The sequence below is a fragment of the Saccoglossus kowalevskii genome, chromosome 3, assembly GCF_978046115.1.
Source record: "Saccoglossus kowalevskii chromosome 3, keSacKowa6.1, whole genome shotgun sequence".
Taxonomy (NCBI): Eukaryota; Metazoa; Hemichordata; class Enteropneusta; family Harrimaniidae; genus Saccoglossus; species Saccoglossus kowalevskii.
The window spans coordinates 21,178,354-21,197,328 of record NC_140643.1 but is presented as its reverse complement, the minus strand read 5'-3'; the positions used below and the strand labels follow the sequence as shown (position 1 = coordinate 21,197,328).

Here is an 18,975-nt window from a genome sequence, read left to right as displayed (position 1 = left end):
TCGATGTAAACATGGGATTGGGGTATTTATTATCAGTATCTTAGGGATATCTAGATGTCAAAACACAACATGTCTGCCCGAAGCCGAAACAGTAACGTGAGTTGTTTGAAAATTTAGAAACCGTTGGTCTGTGTGACATTCGCGTCTCAGGATAACATTGGACAATTTTCTTTATACATCCTGCTCGTATACTAACCGAATGGCTGCCACACTTGCTTTACAGATTCTCAATAAACGGATACCAGAAAATCCAAAGTATGCTCACATCACGCATACTGTTGACTCGGGTAAGTATTTCTGTGGAAATTTATTTTCCGAAATATCGTAAATAATCTTAGTCGATGTAGATGTAAACAAGGATAATATATAATTGCATAGTGTATTCATATCTTGATTTAACATTACATTTAGTTGCCACACTACTGTTCCACTAGATGACATTTCACTCGAAAGTTTGTCTTGATTTCCAGCCTGACTTTCATTCAAATCGATCCTTCGTTTTCATTCATCGTATAGTATTTCACCCATGGAATTACATTTCAGGCGCCAGTATTTCCAAGTACATGGCCAAGCTGGAAGACGTTCGCCGGAGTAAGTTCAATTCATTTATTTCACTAGCAGTAATGGGTCGTTTTTTAAACCTATTCATTTACCGATGTTTTTAATGTTTACGCTCTTCAAACGTACTGTTGACAAAATAAATTCGTCGCCATGCGCGCAATGACTGTCCCGTGCATCGCTGCAAATCCACCCCATGTGATTGAATTGTTATTCTGCCACCAAAGCACCACATGGGCGAGGCACCCATCGTTGCCGGGAACGTCATGATTCGACCAGTTTTCACCATTTCATTAATATGCAGTAGCTGCCTATTGTGTATGCAGTTGCCATGGTGAAGACCACTATCCTTCGTACTGCTGGATTCTTTTACTATGCATATACGAACAGACGTACTAGAGATTACAGTGGGGTTAATTACACTGTACGGCTGCTCATTTCACGCTGCGCACACTTTCAAGAAAAACAGACTGCCGTTCTCAATAGCTGCCTACTAGACATTCCCCTGCAATATAAGATAAAGACACCTGCGGTGTGGATGGACTTGTATGATGTTTGTTAATAGCTGAGCAGGATTTTCTTGTGGTTTTTGTGGATTTACTACACAAGACTGAATGAAAAGTTTGTAATCAGTGTGAAGAAGAGAACCTATAAACATGCCGCAGTCCAAAATGTTGACTCCTAGACAGTTTCCTCGTCAAAAATTAAATAACCGCAAGATTGTGATCACGGATCCCCGAATTCTTGCTGACAGAGTGCAACATTTGGTCAGGAGTAAGTACGATATTGTGATGGAAACTGTGTACAGTGGGTAGAAGGTTGAATAATGGTCTTTAAATTCTCCTTGTGATGTATACTTTGTTTTGTTTTTTAAGATTACAGATACAGACAGAATGAAATTTTTAAAAGAATGAAAATAACAACTTTTGTACAGTTGGTAAGTAAAATGATCAATTAAATTGAATTATGAATTATTAATTAACTAATTATTCAATCTGTGAAATTATATGCTTCCGCTGAGCAAAAACGTCATTTTTTTTTGTCAAATTTGTTAATGGTCAGTATAGACATTTATATGGCTTATATTGGATCATCCAGTGTCTCATTTGTTGAATATATTTGTTGTTTTATTTTGATTAGCCTGTAGCTCCTAGCATCTGTGATTAGCCAAAAATTCACTTTGGTCTATGTACATAGCATTGACATTGTTACAAGTGCTTCTAAGGACGATAGGCATGTACTTGAGTTCGTAAGATAAGTCACCTAACGCCTTCGGAATTTGTTTTCAATGCAAGCACAATTGTATTCCTGGTACCGAAAAGATATGTGTAAAGCCTTTTATTTAGAAACCCCCAAGTGTAATTTCATGCTATGCCAAAGCAATGTACAGTATTGACTTTACTGTTCACCCTGAATATGACATGTTTTAATCACCAAAGCATCATATATCAAAACCTCTCAGGCATGTGCAGTTATATACATGAACCGTTGCCAACTTTTACTGCTTTTGTGTGAATCTTTCTTTTGACGATGAATAACTAAGGTGCTAATTCTGACAATTCTAATCTAACAATCGCTCGCGGCTACATTTTTGGATAAATTTTATATATTTCTCCATTTCAAAATATGGAGATTGTAGAAACTAATAACGTATACCAGTTGAATTTTTAGAAGGAAGTTTAAGCCATTCACTGAGTGGACCCACTATTGCTTTTTGTTCGGCTTTTTTTCTCCAAACCCAAATATAACTGCATGTCGAATAATTAAGTTACGTTTTAACTTTAATTTCGATTGAAGATTATTTTAATGTAATTTGTTAAAAAAAACAATGTATTTTACATACATGTTGCATTGGTCCCATTATCGGACACCGCGTAGTGTGCCAACTGGTGCTTTATTTTATACACAGAATCGTATAGATGCTAGGCTTTGATGTTACGCTATACATAGAAATAGACATTTTTTTGTTACATGAATATGCCAATATACTTGATGGAAGATTGCTAGCTTTGCCGTGTCCAGTCTTAAGTGTTTAGTCACTTGGCATGCAGAAGCATTTATTATAAAGAACATTATCGCTGCCTTTCAGCCAGCGTGTTATCGTTCCCTCACAAAAACAACCTTGAGATAATAAGCAATCGCTCCAGAACAGTGAGAACACAATGCCCATTTCTCCCGTAAATCGAAATGACTTTCACAAGAGCAATAGAAAAAAGAATGTAGCAAGTTTTTCTAAGGCTAGTAATTTTCTGACAAGATAATCCTTTGTACTGAGTCAATTGGATCCATTGAAATTTTGTCTAATTTTCTACATAATCAACTTAGTGTTAGTTACAGTGTGTTCTTTTTAGACGTACTGACAATTTTAGTTGTAGAAGGCTGATCTCCTTGGTAAACCTACTCACGGTGGTACTTGTACTTGCTCTGTCTTGTTTTTTGGCACGTCCTTGTGTTTAACAATCTGCTAAGTGATTTGGCTGTAGCAGTTTATATTTAACGATATGTAGTCAGAGCTGTGGTTATTTATTGAATGATTTTAATGGTGTGAGTGTATTTTACAGTCAATCAAGCATAATTTTTCTTTGTTTTGGATTTCAAAATATTAAAAAAAATTTAATTTGCTGCCCAGCTAAATTGTAAGGTTACTCTGAAAGATCTATTTCTGAACTGGGCTGGGACAACAAACTAGCACACATGAGAATAATCTATATCTGTGCTTCATTGTGAGTAACTACGAGCAACGACCTTTGACACCGTATTTGAAATAGACACTTACTGTCACATCCTACACAGGTTTTCTGCCATGGCTATTTACTCACGCTACAATAGCGACTCTCTGTTCCCATAGCAACCCAGATAACCATATCCTGTGCTGTTTAGATTTCAATATATATCTTGGCAATCGTGGTGTCTTTTTCTATGCCATAAGCAATAAGTATTCATTTGTCTCTATTTTTACCTATCAGGTCTATCTTGTTTATTTCACTTAATAGGAGGATATCCTTGTTGCGGTTTGATTTATTACAAAGTAGTAATATCTCTGACTTTAATTACGCTGTCTGAGTGTGCATGGGTTTATGAAACAAACTCTATTTTTGTCACATATTTTTTGTATTTTAAGTTTTCAGAAATCAGCCAAATAAAATGTAATATAATTTGACCAAGAATTGAGCATGTTGAGCCGCGGAATAAATTCTTGCCTGTTTGTTGCGAGCTTCATGTTTGTTCTTTGATATCATGATTATAACCCATAGGGCCAATAATAGTCTTTCATATCATAATGTAGAATAGTGAATTTCTGACCCTAGCAACAGTCATTACTATAGTATAATTTTGTATCCAACAAATAAATATGCAGTCTTAGAGTAGAAAAATTTCAATGTAATTCAACACAGAAATAATGTTCTGAATTTAGGTACTACACGTATCAAGTTCTTATTGAAAATGCATTTTGCACTTTTGAAAACTAATAAATTTATCAATTTTCTGTTATTTTTCTACAGTTTTATAAAATAAAAGGCATAATTAGCATCATATAAAAATAGAATGTTTAAAGAGCAATTTTTAGTCTTTTTTTTCTTTGAAATCTTGTGTTTTGATATTAGGATATTCTTTTCCATTCAAAATACAGTTGTCATTTCAGCGGCCTTATACTGAAACCTTAGTTTTCATGTAAACAGACTCGTACACCATTCTACCATTGATGCAGTTCTAATAAAATATGTAGCTTTGATTATCTTGTTTTTTCTATGCCATAATAGCTTACTAACCTAATAATATATAGTTGGACCACCTATTAGATTTCTATGATACGTTAACAATGGGGTATTGTGTATATTTACTCGGAGAAATGATAGAACAGTGAGAAACAAAGGGGACATTCAGTATAATTGAGTGTCTACGTGTGTATGTTGACCATTTCCACCATAATGATGTATTATTTGTGAAGTAATATGGATGTAATAAACACACATACAAAAGAGATAAAGATCAAAGCATTCATCCGAATGTAGTTCTGATCACGAGGGGGAAATTTGGTGGAATCAACTTGTGCACGTACACTGCAGCTGTTTGTATTTATCGTGTTAGGAGAATTCTGAGTGTTTTTTCTGACTAGTGAGATTTTAAGAAAGTCGCACCTTGACAAGTACCCTTCAGTCTATAGTTGTGCCTTGAGTGGACCTAGGTGACTAGTAAAAATTGAGAACAATTTATACGGCACTAATCTTGGTTGATATTTTGCCGAGTGTAAAGGGCAATGAACTAATAAAAGAAGGTAGTATCAAAACTTATACCCAGGGATTTGTATGTTCCCCATAGTGATAAATCCTATTTTGATGGCCTGTTTAAATTGGAAAAATGCATATACTGTAAAATGACTAGTTTTCGCTGAGTTAGCATTTCAGGGATATTCAATGGGTTTTTATATTCATGGTTTTATCATTTAGATAATGTGTTCTATGCTCAATTTTACATATTCACTGGGTTTTAATTCAGCGCATATCCCAGTCAGTGAAATAAGCAAAATTAAAACCTAGTGAATAATTACTCTTTTACAGTACATGTAACTAAGGTCCATAATTCAAAAGATATTTTTTATATCCAAAAATTTTTTGTTTAGACTTTCAAGTAATAACCAGTCAGAGTGAGACTCATTTTTTTCCAGCAGTGTCACTTTTGTACTGTTTTGTATTTTTCTTATTACAGTATACATTGTATATTCTTTATTTGTTGATTACATCACATGTATAATAAAGCATCCTGATGTGTTGAGTACAAAAACAATTGAGCTATTTAATTTACAAAGCCTGGAATAAAAGTAAATTACCTGATTTGTGAATTTGTGAAAACTGGTGAACATAAATTTTGTTTATGTTATGAATGAACTTGAAAAAATATGATAGGAAAAACGGTTCTCTTTTAACTTTTCCCCAGGGCAAGAAGCAAAACTTTTATTTTGTCAATACAAGATTATGAATGTGCTATATTGATTCATGTTATTAAAAATATCTTGCATAATTTGTATTATAAGCTTTTCATTGCTGAGATCTCTTAGCAACCGTTGATTGATCTAGACTGCTATATTTTCATAGCCAGATATTGTTATGTTTGGACAGCGTAAATTTACTGCAATTAGTAGACCGCAATATTTTTTTCAAAAAGACGACTGATACGTATTTCTTGTCAATCTTTCAATACCAATACTGAGAAAATACATGTAGATGTATGTTAGTTGTCATGGAAACAAGCAATGAAATTGTGTATGTTTGGTAACTTAATACGTCAGTGAAACGTCCATCAGTAACTACTACTAGTTTCCCTTTGTAGAGCAATGTTTTAGAACTAAGGATCGGTCAGTTACAATAATTGGTGAAATGAAATGGTGCTTCAGTGAACTATGTAAATTAGTCATTGTTTGACACACATTGTTCATCTCATGTTTTGGCACTGCAATATAATGGAATTGGGTTTATGAAGTGGCTGCCATTTAATTGAAATAGATGATTTTCATAAATTACATGTATTTATCATGCCCAGAAATGAACTTGAGCTTGAATTACACCTTTAACTCAAATTATGAGCCTAAAGCATAAACCCTCAGCAGGGCATGACATTCATGGAGGTATCAAAGAAGTTTGTCTTGCTGCCCTTCAAAAAATATAGATTTTTCCTATAGTATTTCTATACATACGTACACTAAGATGATTTTTACCCAATTTTGCCTTGAAAATGTGCCCTCCATCTCAACTCTAAAGTTCTGTGTTAGTTTTTATTTTTGATATTGTAGCTGTATTCATTTTAGTTATCAAAGTTGTTTCTATGTATTTCTATATTCAGTATAGTAAAAACAGAATTTCATTTTCAAAAATGGAAAATGAATATTGAAAGCGGTGAGAGTGTTGCATATCCTACCTGCTAAGTATTCAATATCCTGTAAGAGTGATTGGTTTGAACTCACCTGTCAGCATAATGACTCACAGTTCAAATGGAGTGTGTTTACACTGTACAAATAGCTTTTTGTTAACACAGTTTCTTGGCTATTGTGGACTGAATCCCTATAAAGCACAACATACATCCTTTTTTTTCTTCATGTATATCCGTGCTGGACAGTTGCCAGCCTCAAAATTATGTCAAGATTTGGGTGTGTTATTTTTTTGTATCAATACAGGCTGAGTCATTTGCCGATATTAGTCTCACTGACTAGATTGGACATCTGATTTTCGTAGTAATTAACTTAAACCTATGAATGTAAAATTTTCTTGAAAATAGGGTTGACTGCCCTCGCTACTGTATATACATGATGTATCTTTTTTTATTTAGAATGTTGGGATAAACTATTTAAGCATGTTTTTTGTCTTCATAGCAGATAGATGTGTACATTATGAATTTTACGAGTGTTCTTCAGAGTTCATGCAACTACTGTACTGATATATAGCTTTATTATAACTTAATTTATACTTTTATTCTCTGCTATTTTACCTCTGTTTTAAGGCAAACTGATCTATCAATAAATGTGTCTACGTTTGTTTAAGATGTAACCTACAGATTTGTATGCACCACCCACCAGTGCACGGCGTCATTTTCGATTCACCATGACGTAACGTACACAAGCCTGTCAAATGTTTTCTTTTTTTTAACAGTTTCTGACACTTGCTGTATAATAATTGTAGTGCTTTATTTTATATTCAAATTGCTTATTCCTATTACGTAATATAGTCTTCAAATTTGATGCCATTTGTTATTTTTTACAGGTACTTCAGGTGAACGCTATACAGAAATTAGAAGATGATGCCGACTCATTTATGCCAGGTAGGCCAGAGACCAGAGATTTCAAATCTGCCCATATTACTTTTAATTTTTATGATTTCACTCATTATGCCATAGACAAGAAGCCCTTCAAAAGTTGTTTTTCTGAAAGCCTTGTATTTTTTCTTGGGATAAATCATGCAATCCAGGTCAGTTTAAAATATTTTGATTTGAGAAACGAGTTAAGACCAATAAATTGACATCGTCTTAACCATGTTGATTTGCAAGCTCAATGTAAACATACTCCCCCCCCCCCAACAAACCTGTGTGTTATTCTACGAAGAGGCACGTATTTGTTCTAGGTGAAATAGATTAGTCTGATTGGACACACCTGTAAAAATTAGACCCAATGAAACTCCGAGTTGGCACAGCAATAGAAATAAAACAATTTGGCGGGATATCAAATTGCTGAAGAGGGCACACTTGAATACACATTGACTTTAATAACAATGTCTGTTCAGGTATGGTAGTGAAGCCGCTGCTTATCAAGCATACCTGGATGGTAAAAATAATAAAATGATTTGATAATCTCTGGTGTTTATGATTTAACATGCATGTAATCAGTCTCATGGTATTTCAGCAGTGGCCATCTTTGATTTTTGTAAGTGATTTTAAGCCGGTGTGCAAAAGTTCATTGCCCTTGACCTTGCAAAATATAGATTGTTGGTGTATAAATGCACTACAGGTTCATGTGACTAACGATTCGTTTGTTCAGCAAATGTTTTGGAGAAGTAATATTCAATAATTTATATGTGAAATCAATTAGCTTGTCTCTGAGGTGTATTTACATATTTCATCAAGGTGATCTTTGGAACAATTAATGCATGTCCACAATCTAGCCTTGGCCGAGTTTCATGTATGTGTAGTGGTTGCATGCATTTCTAAATGCTGACTATGGTAAATTTCAAAGCAATTCAAAACTTGAATCATTTTGTTAATTTAAATATGAATGGTATCTAATTTCACAATACATACTGTATTGGTAATCCGCTCTGTTAGGATTGCCCTTACAGTGTATAATCACTTTTGTTTGTGTGGTATCTTCACATACTAACTCTTCTGTGATTATTTTAGCTTGGCTGATTTTGTTAATAGTCACACCCTCACTCTTAATAGATGGTAAAATCTGAAAAAATCCTGGCTTATCATTGCTATGACAACAGCCAAAATATTATTTTTGAATACCTTCGTGCCTAAAGTATGTTCTCCTACAAATCTTGGAGTCAAAACCTTGTACATGTATCTCATTCTACTGAGCTGGAGTGTGGGTCTAAAGTCACTAAAGTTTTTTTGTTATCTTTTTTCATTGCCAAGAAAGCAGACCTTGGTGTTTGGGTAACTTTTTCAGTACTGGCTTTTTAACTTCTTTTAACTCTTTTGGGGGGGGGGCAAATTTGACAGACACCTTTACTCTAGAAAGGTAGACAATTTAAAAAAGAAATAGTTCTGTCCAACTATTGCGATGACAATGACCAAACGCTTGAATTTTTGTCATAGATTCACACAAAATTTATCCTTGTACGAATCTTTAAGTGTGTGCCTAAAGTTACTATTTTGTTTTTGAGTCTGTTCTATTATTATGGCAATGGCCAGAAAAATGAGTGGAGCAGGTCACAAATCAGCCTACCGGCTTGTTTGCTCTATTCATAGCCCATCTACTTGTATGATAGAGATGAGTCTGTAGTCAAAATAAGTCATAGGGTTGCATATTAAATGATTCGGTATACAACATATACAATGGTATATATTTGTACGTATATTTATCATATCATTAACTTCCATTGTTTTCTTTAAAAAAAAATGTGGCATTGCCATGGAAAAAAGGTCCTGGTGAGGGCATTGATTGACACATACATGATTTAATAAGAAAAAAATAGTCAGCACAAGTCTGCAATATAGTTAAGTTCAATGGAAAAGGCTACGTGTACATGGTTGGACAGAGTTGTCATGACTATCCAGTCGGTGTGTCCGGGGTCCCACTATGTAGGCAAGAGACTATGATAATTGGAATAACAAAAAGTATAAAAAAATTAGAAAAGAGGACAACATTTAAGTAAACTTATTAAAAAAAGAGAATTATGACTGGCTGACGTGACCATAGACAAATTAAGGTCTTTCATTGAAGTCAGTCGTTCTTACCAGTATTTGCCGATGAAGCAAAGGTCAGAAACTGGCTTTTTGCCCTCTGGATATAATACTGTATTCATCTATGGCAACCCAGTTCTTACCAACTTTTCTCGAGTGATATGCAACAGGCATTGTGTTTATTGTTATGCAAATTAGTCTGTGCAAATCAGTCTAAGGGTACTCTGAACTAGTTGGTTTTAGCAACAGGTTGAACAGTTCAGTATTCTTGATTTTTTTTTTAGTTTTACTCAAAAAAAACAACAAAACATTTTGTAGTGAGCATGTTATTAGAATCCCTAAGACAGTGACAACAACAGTAGATGTCCAACAAGGGTATTTAAAAGAAAGATTTCCCAATCTTATAATTCATGCTGTAAAGGCGTAATTCATAAGTCTATATGATTGTCATCTTGACTCAATTTCTAAAGACTGCCATGTTTTCTTTAAACTCCATTGTTTATTGTTAAACATCTATTCAAGTGTTCACTGTATAAAGTTACGCTTTTCTTTTTATTTACACGCAGTTAGAAAATATTCTTGTTTTACATCCACTTAAGTTTATAATTTTGAAATGAACACCATGCTGGTTTAACACCTTTTTTTGTGTTTTGTTTACGGACTCGCTAAATACCCGGTATATAATGTTTCCTAGATAGTCAGATCATGGTTTAGAAGTTGAGGTCGCATACATGTGCATTTGGAATGTGTTTTGTTTTAATTCATATGACTGTCCATAACATTATCTAAACAGAAAAATCAAACCATTTGTTAATTTCCAGTGAGACAGCAAAAAAATTGACGACTATAATAAATTTCAGAGAACTCAAAACTAGTATAAATTGTCATCGCTAGAAATCTTCTCAATGCAATGATGTTAAAGGTGTTTTTGTGATCACAGTTGTTAATTTTTGTGCATACCAACGGTATGCTACATACATCCAACCAAACACTGTTGCTAAGTTAATAGACACATTTTGAAATATCTTGAAGAAATATTGTCGCCTATAAAGCTTGCAGGATTATACGCAATCTTATTAAATACCAATGTTAATATTATTAGTCATTATTTATGATCCAGAAACCATGGCTACAGCTCTTTTCAATAAAATGTTGGGTTACCATAGCTAATTGTCCGTAACGGAATATGTTGGTGCGCTGTGAATACATAACAGTTGTAGTGTTGCAAGTACAGTAGAAACGAGAAGTGACTTCTCAGTTTTAATTTATGCATTGATTACTTGTACTTCGTTAATAGAGCTGCCAAGACGCTCGTAATGATTTTACGTCTTGTTGTATCATGTTATTTTTAGTTTGAGAACCATTCTGTTGTCGTAGGCTGGTGATTGCCATGCAACAAGTAATGAGCTGGTCGCTGTGGAATGTGAAGTAGTGATGTTGGGCTTGCTTCGATAATCTCTGTCGCTGCATTGTTACGTCGCCGCTCTTTTTAGGGTCATCACCAACCTCCATTGTTGTAATGAGTGATAGTGATGACCTTTAGAAAGGTCGCCAGATGTTGCGTTATATGTATATGCTGTAATTTAAAGTAACAATGTGTTTGTCATGTCATCTTGTCTTGGTTTCTTGTCTTGTTTTGTACCTGGATTCTGCTCTTTGGCATTTATCCAGCTGCTGAATATTTATGTCTAGTAGGAAAACAAAATCAGTGTATTCGGCAAACACAAATATGAACCTAATCATCAACAATTGCAAATGTTGAGTGGGATGTCTATAAAAGATACGTTTCATATCACTGTCTGCCATCTGGAAATACTTTCCAAGAATGTTTCTCATTGGCTACACAATTCTAATGCTCATACTAACTAGCTAATCAGAGAATGTGTAAGTTAACTGGGATTGCGGGATTTCATAGTTGTTTCTGTTGTCAAATTTGTCAATAATACAACTCTTGTCCTAGTTTTAACTGTAATTATATATATTATTATCAAGCTATTTCAAACAAATTCAGCAATTTATCGAGCGATTTCAAACAAGTTATCTGTCTGTTTTCAAATGATGACCTCTTTTTCACAATAATTTCAAATCAGTCCTAGCCATTGGTGTTGAAAGTAAAATAATTTTCAAAATCTAAAAGTAATTCACAGTTGGCAACTGGTGAAGAGTGATTAGAAGCCCTGTGAGTGCCTCTACTCATGTAGAAAAACAAAATACAATACACAGATGTTGTTTCATTAGATATATCATCTGAAATGTTTCTCCACATTGTCATCTTTGCAGACTCTGTAAGATCAGAACAAGAGACTCCAACAAACAGTGTACTCCAAGAGAATGACAAAGATAGAGACAGTCCTGCTCCGTCCTTGGCATTGACAGAGGGAGATTATGGTGATGTCGCCAATGTACAGACTCCTAGGTCAACATTACAAAGGTAAGATTAGGACTAGGCTTCTACCTTAATTTGGTGGCTAATTTTCACAATTAGTGTTGATTACTTCAAGTCTCCTAAGAAATATAATTTTTACAGTTAATACATGTAGTAACTCATTCTTATTACTTTTCTGACCAAAACTTGAGTTGCAATGTAACATTGTATCACAGCTAAATGCTTTACTATAGAAAAAGCTTCATCTAATGAATCCTTGGTATTAGGCAGTGTGTGCATACAACCACACAGTAACAGCAGTAATCAAAGTGTAAGCATGCTTAAAACTTTGTCTGTACATTTCAGTGTTATCCGAGGTGTTGGTGAGTTTGATCTAGAGGAGCAAGGAGACTCGAATCCACCTATGCAAGAAGTGAAAACAGTTGATCCCCATGCCTGTCCGTATTTACTACTTGATATAAGAGACCAAGATGCATATGATAACTGTCATCTTATCACAGGTACTTATTACAATCTGTTACGTTTTACATGTACACTGATTTGATTTATTGTAAATCACTTTATTGTCAACACCATATTGTTGTGAACACTATAACAGGGACATTGCCAACTGAGTTGCTAACTGGTTTGCAATGCATGTCCAGAAATCATTACATTATTAGAACACATTAGTTTGAACCATTTTTTCGAGGGTGCATTTACGAGCAATTATGACACACACCATTGACTGTTATGACATTTCAGACGGTGTCAGTACATACATTTTGTTTCTTACATAATTTTGTTCTGTATCTGATTAAATGGAATAAATTAAAAGGGAATTGAACGAAGATTTTCTATTTATATTCAAAGTGTCCCGAGTCCCTCACTAGTACACATACTTTTCTGTTGAGGGTAGCTGGCAATGCTGCTGTTTTGGTGTTTGGAACAATATGGCCTTGATAAGGAGCCACAGTTTTGTATTTTGTTTTATTTGTGTTTTGACACTTCATTCTTGATTTTTTGTTTATGTGTGAGTAACTAATTACAACAATAATTAGCCATTTCAAATTGTTTTCACTTAACTATAATGATATTCTAATTTGGCTGTTATATTTAGAACATTTAAGTTTGTTTTTATAGTCAGCGAAAAATATTAAAATCATCAATGCTCAGTTTATTGTTCCAAAATTACTGTTTTCCTGTTTTGTTTTTTTTACCATTGAAGTCAACGGTGAGAGATTGTACTGTGTATTATATTAATCACAGAATTGATAAATTGTTTATCAAGTGGCCCTGAACCATGTTCAGAACGTAGTGGCATTAGATAGTATACACGTACACTAATCATTTTGTTTTTTTATTTCATTACCAGCTAAGAGTTACCCAGTGGCGATGTTATCTCGTTCTTACAACAATTACACACCCGATATAATTGCATATGTATCCTTTTCAAATCCATCATGTATTGTGGAAGCCGTGAATGTATAATTTAGAGTGATTTGATAATTGTACGGCGTAAAATGGAAAGTGTCCTTTTCATATCCATCATGTATTGTGGAAGCGTTGAATGTAATAATTTATAGTGAACTGATAATTGTACAGCGTAAAACGGGAAGTGTTGCACCTCTAGTGCATAGAGAGGTGTATTGTAAAAGGGTTAATTATTCACTGGGTTTTAATTTTGCTTATTTCGCTGACTGGAAAATGCGTTAAATTAAAACCCAGTGATTATGTAAAATTAGCATAGAACACATTATCTAAATGACAAAACCGTGAATTTAAAACCCACTGAATATATCTGAAATGGTAAACCAGCAAAATTTAGACCCAGTGAAAATTAGTCATTTTACAGTATTTTGTTTCGGTCAGATTTGGACAATTTGTGTTTTGTTATTTGATGTTCCCCTGTTAAAATGTTTTTTACACAAGTGTAAAAGCTACTCACTGATTGGCCTGACTGTCAGGTGTTAGGTTTGGGTAGCCAATCAGACACAACCTTGTAAATAGCTTTGTATTGATTCTGAGTTTGATGTATGTGCTGGTAAATGTGGTAATGGGAATAAGTTTGCTTACATTTAGTTTCATTTTGTGATGGGTGCATGGCATGCTGTGAGAGTGTCAAAGTTGGTGTGTGAATCTAACTTAAGTGTATAATGAACACATGTGCATTCCGAGGACTGTTTCCTGAAACTCATTGCTCTGTATAGTGATCAGAACTGGATACAAATGTACAAACTAGTGTTATTTTTAGAACATCTTGTCTACCTTAACTGACTGCCTACAGAGAAATAAACCTGGTAAGATTATTGTGATATACGATGAAGATGAAAGAATAGGCACTGGAGCAGCAACTACATTTTCTGAACGAGGATTTGACAATTTATTTCTTTTATCCGGAGGTAAGTACCACTAAAAAAAAATATTTGTTTGTGTGCCATTTTTTTTTTTCTAGTAAATCTTTACTTTTTGTTGTTGAAATCCAACTGTTGAAAACTTACAAAAATAATATATCAATTCGTATGTCAATTGCAAAGTCTTGAGTTATCACGTGAGATATGAGCAATGAGGGATGTTCTTGTTCCTGTTAGACGGAAAGTAACTGGTAGTCTACCAACTATGTGTTAAAAATAGATTCATTTACCTGGCGTTTCTAAATTAAATCGTTTTGAGTACCAGTTAATCATAAATTCATAATAATAATAATCAGCATGATTAGCAAAGTATTTTAGAGGTGTGTGTGTGTGTGATCATGAAATGATCCAGGATACATGTAATGCAATATGTATGCTTTCATTAGGAGTATGTGAATTAGGAGTCTGTTAACGTCAGATATCATTATTTTGTAGGTTTGAAAGTTGCAGCTGGCAAGTTTCCAGAGGGATTGGTGACTGGTACTATACCGCTGTCATGTAGGCCACCACCACCCCCATCAAGAGGCAGAAAGAAACAACCGCAACAAATAGAACAAATCAAAGCATGCAAGACAGAGTTCAGTAATGATGATATCCTTTTATTAAGTACTGTTAATTACTGTACTCATCAGACCCAATATCCATGCTCAACTAAGCACCCATCAGCACTTTTGGGGCATTTTTATTTTTGGTCTTTGAGCATTGTTAGACTTTACTGAAAACTAGTAAACAAATTTATATAGCATAGTAACCACGCATAAACTATGGTTCAACAATGACCTGTCAACAACTGTGAAACGAGGTAAATCCATTCAATATTCAGTTTACCTTTCAAAAATTTTTAATTATTCTATTTTTTTTTTTTTCAACATTGATAATTTACTTTCAAATTGTGTCACCAGAATGCCGTTGGAAATTCCTAGAGAATTGCATCAGTGAAACACTGGATTCTGGTTGCGTGTTAACAGACTTGACCTATCTGATCAATGGGCGATGTTGCAGGTCAAATTATGCAAGAAAACAACATGACGAAATTGATTTGCATCAAGAGTTTGCATACAATTGAAAACATTCTACATTTCCCACAGACCCGAATAATTTTACACTGGGCCAGCATCTCTTCTCCTCAATGCGTCTCTGTCTTGAGCTGCTACTTCTGCCTCTGCCCAACTCTTGTATCCATTTTTTGCCCTCTGGTGCCCATGTCAAAGCGATTCTTGGTATGTTATTCCTTTCCATGTGTAACACATGCCCAATCCACTTTCATGGCTTGTTTTTTACAATTTCACTTATTGTATGAAAGTTTGCGCATTGTCTGATTTCTTCATTTGTGATCCTCATTGGCCAGTATGTTTTCAACCATAAATTATGATGGTATGTAAATAATATTATAATAAAACGTTCCTAACCTGAACAAAAATTTTCCTTTGGAGTGGGGTGCTTGACTAAGTGCCAACCTCCTAATAAACATGATTTTGTGAGGTGAGTACCCTGGGTGTTAAGTCGGACGAGTATGGTAAAAAAGGCGCATGTTCAAATTTCATGTAAACAAACAATGTATCTTACATCTCCTGTATACATGACGACCACTGCCCTTTAATTATTAGGTCCACTTGACCCAGATGTGCTAATATAAAGGTCAGATCAACCCAGCAATTTTGATGTCATTTCGACATGATCCTAACAAAGCGTATAGTATGACTTTCTGTCCAGCATCATCTTTTAATATCCTCATGAAAAGTACTATTTACTATAGATTGTTTTCATATTATGAGGTTATTACGAAGATACCTCAAAGTATGCACGAAGACAGTACAGCGGCAGTATCGACCGATGCACAGCAGAGGTCGATGCGACAGCGTACTGTCTGAGTGCATACTTTGAGGTATCTTCGTAATAACCTTATTATTATACATCTTTTCCTACCAAGGATACATCATAGGAATGCCGAAATCTAAAAAGTTTAGAACAGAATCAGCGAACTTTGTATGGAGTCTGGTTGAATTCTGGTGGCAGCCATGTTTGTTTTTATTATTAGAGGACGCTTACGCGCGTAATAATTCCATATTTGGAATTCGCATTTCCTAATAAGGTAGGATGAAAATACCCCGTAAAATACCGCAAAATTACGGCACGCTGTAACCTATGGCGTTACGGTGACAGATGTATAATAATTATTGATATTTACCCTTGGGATCACCTCATTCATATTTGTTTGTGCAGATATCCTTATTTTTTTATTTTTTTTTGAATATTTGGTGATTTTGGGTCAAAATGGTATGTTGCGCATAGTTAATTCAAGACTTGACAATACATTCTCGTAGCATATGTACCCATTAAGATGATGCCATCAAAATCTATGACTGAACAATAGGGCAGTACAGCTGTCTTGGACAGCAGGTGGCTTGTCTTGATATAAAAGTGAGCACAGTATTTCCAATGTTCTGTACCAATAGTGATTTTCCTTAATTTACTATTACATCTTGAAAAACTAGATCAGCACCTTGATGAAAACTTGATTCCACAGGACACAGGAAGTAAGTCAAGAATATATTCGAATATTGTTATTGGTTGTGTATAACATCCAGGCATTTTCATCGCCTCGACAACCACAACCAGTGAAAACAGTGGTCAAAAACTGTACTTTGGGCTAATTGTTAGGACTCTCCTGAACAGTGTAACAAAACAGCTCCTACATGTGCAACATATACAAAATTTGGCTTTTGAGGATTGTATAATAGTTGTGTGTTGTGTTTGTTTGTGTTGTTTTCTTGACTTTCGCTGTTTTCACTGATTCTTCGACCTGCGTTCACAGCAGATCATGCAGAGTCTATAGAAATACATGGTACAGTGGTGCATGTCTAAGTTCTGTGATGTAGCCCTGCCCCTGGGAATACAATAATAGTTGAGGATAATGAAAGTACATGAATATACATATTTGATTCAATTCTGTTTTGAAATCCCAAAGCAAAAAAAGAAAACTTAATTCTTTTTTTTTTTTTTTTTCATTGCAGGCCGTTTAAGTCGTGCTTCGACACGGGCCACCAGTAATGCATCAATGAGCTCAATCAACACCTCGCGCTCTACAAGTAGCATACACCCAAATCCTTGGAAATGAATTAGCTTCACAGAACTCATTTTAAAGTTACTCCTACGCCTCACTGCCTTTGATTCAGCATGTTGGTTTCATAAACACCACTATGTGTTCCATCAGAGAGAAAATGCAATCACAGGTATACAAAGTAGTATGTAAAAAAGATCCCATTCAAATTATGTATACATCACCCCAGTTTAGATGGGCCACAGAATCTGAATTGTTTTAGTTTTAGTGCGAGGTAAGCCATGGAATCTGAATTGTGTATCCATTCATACATTATATGAACAATAAACATTATACATACATATCCTATTTCATATATTAAAATGTTTGAGACATTTTAAATGCAAAACAATCGTTCACGAGCCATGGTTTTAGAAGTCACCATTTTGCAGTACGGCGCCAACATGTGTAGTTTTGATGGGATCTTGGTTTTTTAAACCTCAACATTTGATTATAAATAGATTTGAAAAATATGCATTGATATATTGCACTCAATTCAGATTACTGATTTGTTGTAGCCCAAAATATATTATGAGAGATTACATATAGCTACCTCTAGTGTGCGAAGGGGAGGGGGGCAATGATTAATAGAGGGCACACTGAATTGGTACTGGCGATTAATGTTTGTTATCCACTTTATAGATAAATTGTTAATTTCTTGTTTTTAAAGCTTTTTGAAGCTTAACTGGCAGTATTATTAATTGTTGCTTTGTTGATTTTTTTTTTCTTTGACCACACCAATTTTCTTTAGATTATACATTAATGTGACATTTGTTTTATTTGTTATATTGTTTTTCCAAGAAACTTAACTTTGTATATTGATAATGAATTGTTTTGATATTGGCAGACGTATACATTATATACATTTTGTGCATACAAACGAGATGACCTCACTTCACATAATTGGAGTGAAAGACTTTTTTTTTTTTTCAATGTCTGATGATATAGAGCACATTTATGCCCTTGTCTTATACCCCGTTTTATGTGTAAATTATTACAATGTCTCCCATTTCAATCTTGATCTGTGTATATCCCAATGTATTTGTAAATATCATGATTAATTTTTAAATAAAAAAATATTTGATTTACTAAATAACTACCCTTTCTTTGTATTTTTCTGATGAAGTTTTTATGCATGTATAAGTTGCATGGGTCCCACAGCAATCAAATGGTACAATGACAATAGTATGTGATATTTGTGGAGATATGTGATTGATACATGGATTGTATTTGTAGAGAAACATAATACAAACTTGTTTTAATTTGAATAAGAAAGTATCCGAACTTTAAGGGTGGACCCTTCTAAATATTGGTGGGTACATGCTTTAACCCCCACCCCTCATCTTAATGTTGAATTCCCATTTCCTATGCAAATATTTGAACTGTATACGACTTACTTAATGGTGTAGTTAAAGTTTCCAGAAGTAAAATGCGCACTAATTATTTTTATGTAAAAATGTATATTTTATGGTCGCTCATAATTTATGATATTCAAATGAGTGATGTGGAGAAGTTAAACGTGATACCACAATTTCCTTTCCGGAAAACTATAGATTAAAACACTAGAAACATTAAAGTTGTTTATTTTTGTGTTTTCACTAGAGCATGTTAGACATTTTTATATTCAGGTAGCTAAATCTTTAGAT

General features: G+C 34.3%; 1 protein-coding gene across 2 annotated transcripts; it reads left to right on the top strand.

Moving 5' to 3' along the window:
- The first annotated feature begins 41 nt into the window (after positions 1-41).
- Positions 42-18,425, top strand: LOC100374746 (centrosomal protein of 41 kDa-like). 2 transcript variants are annotated; one of them, XM_085496864.1, is made up of 12 exons: positions 42-96; positions 224-287; positions 544-591; positions 1,434-1,495; positions 7,311-7,368; positions 11,731-11,881; positions 12,182-12,336; positions 13,191-13,258; positions 14,103-14,217; positions 14,665-14,822; positions 16,712-16,766; positions 17,244-18,425. In XM_085496864.1, exons 1-12 carry the CDS (start codon positions 55-57, stop codon positions 17,345-17,347), a joined length of 1,080 nt encoding a protein of 359 aa, XP_085352990.1. In that variant the 5' UTR covers positions 42-54; the 3' UTR covers positions 17,348-18,425. The 2 variants fall into 2 exon arrangements, with proteins under 2 accessions (XP_085352990.1, XP_085352991.1); XM_085496865.1 differs by lacking the exons at positions 42-96; positions 224-287; positions 544-591 and adding an exon at positions 948-1,332.
- The last annotated feature ends 550 nt before the right edge of the window (positions 18,426-18,975 follow it).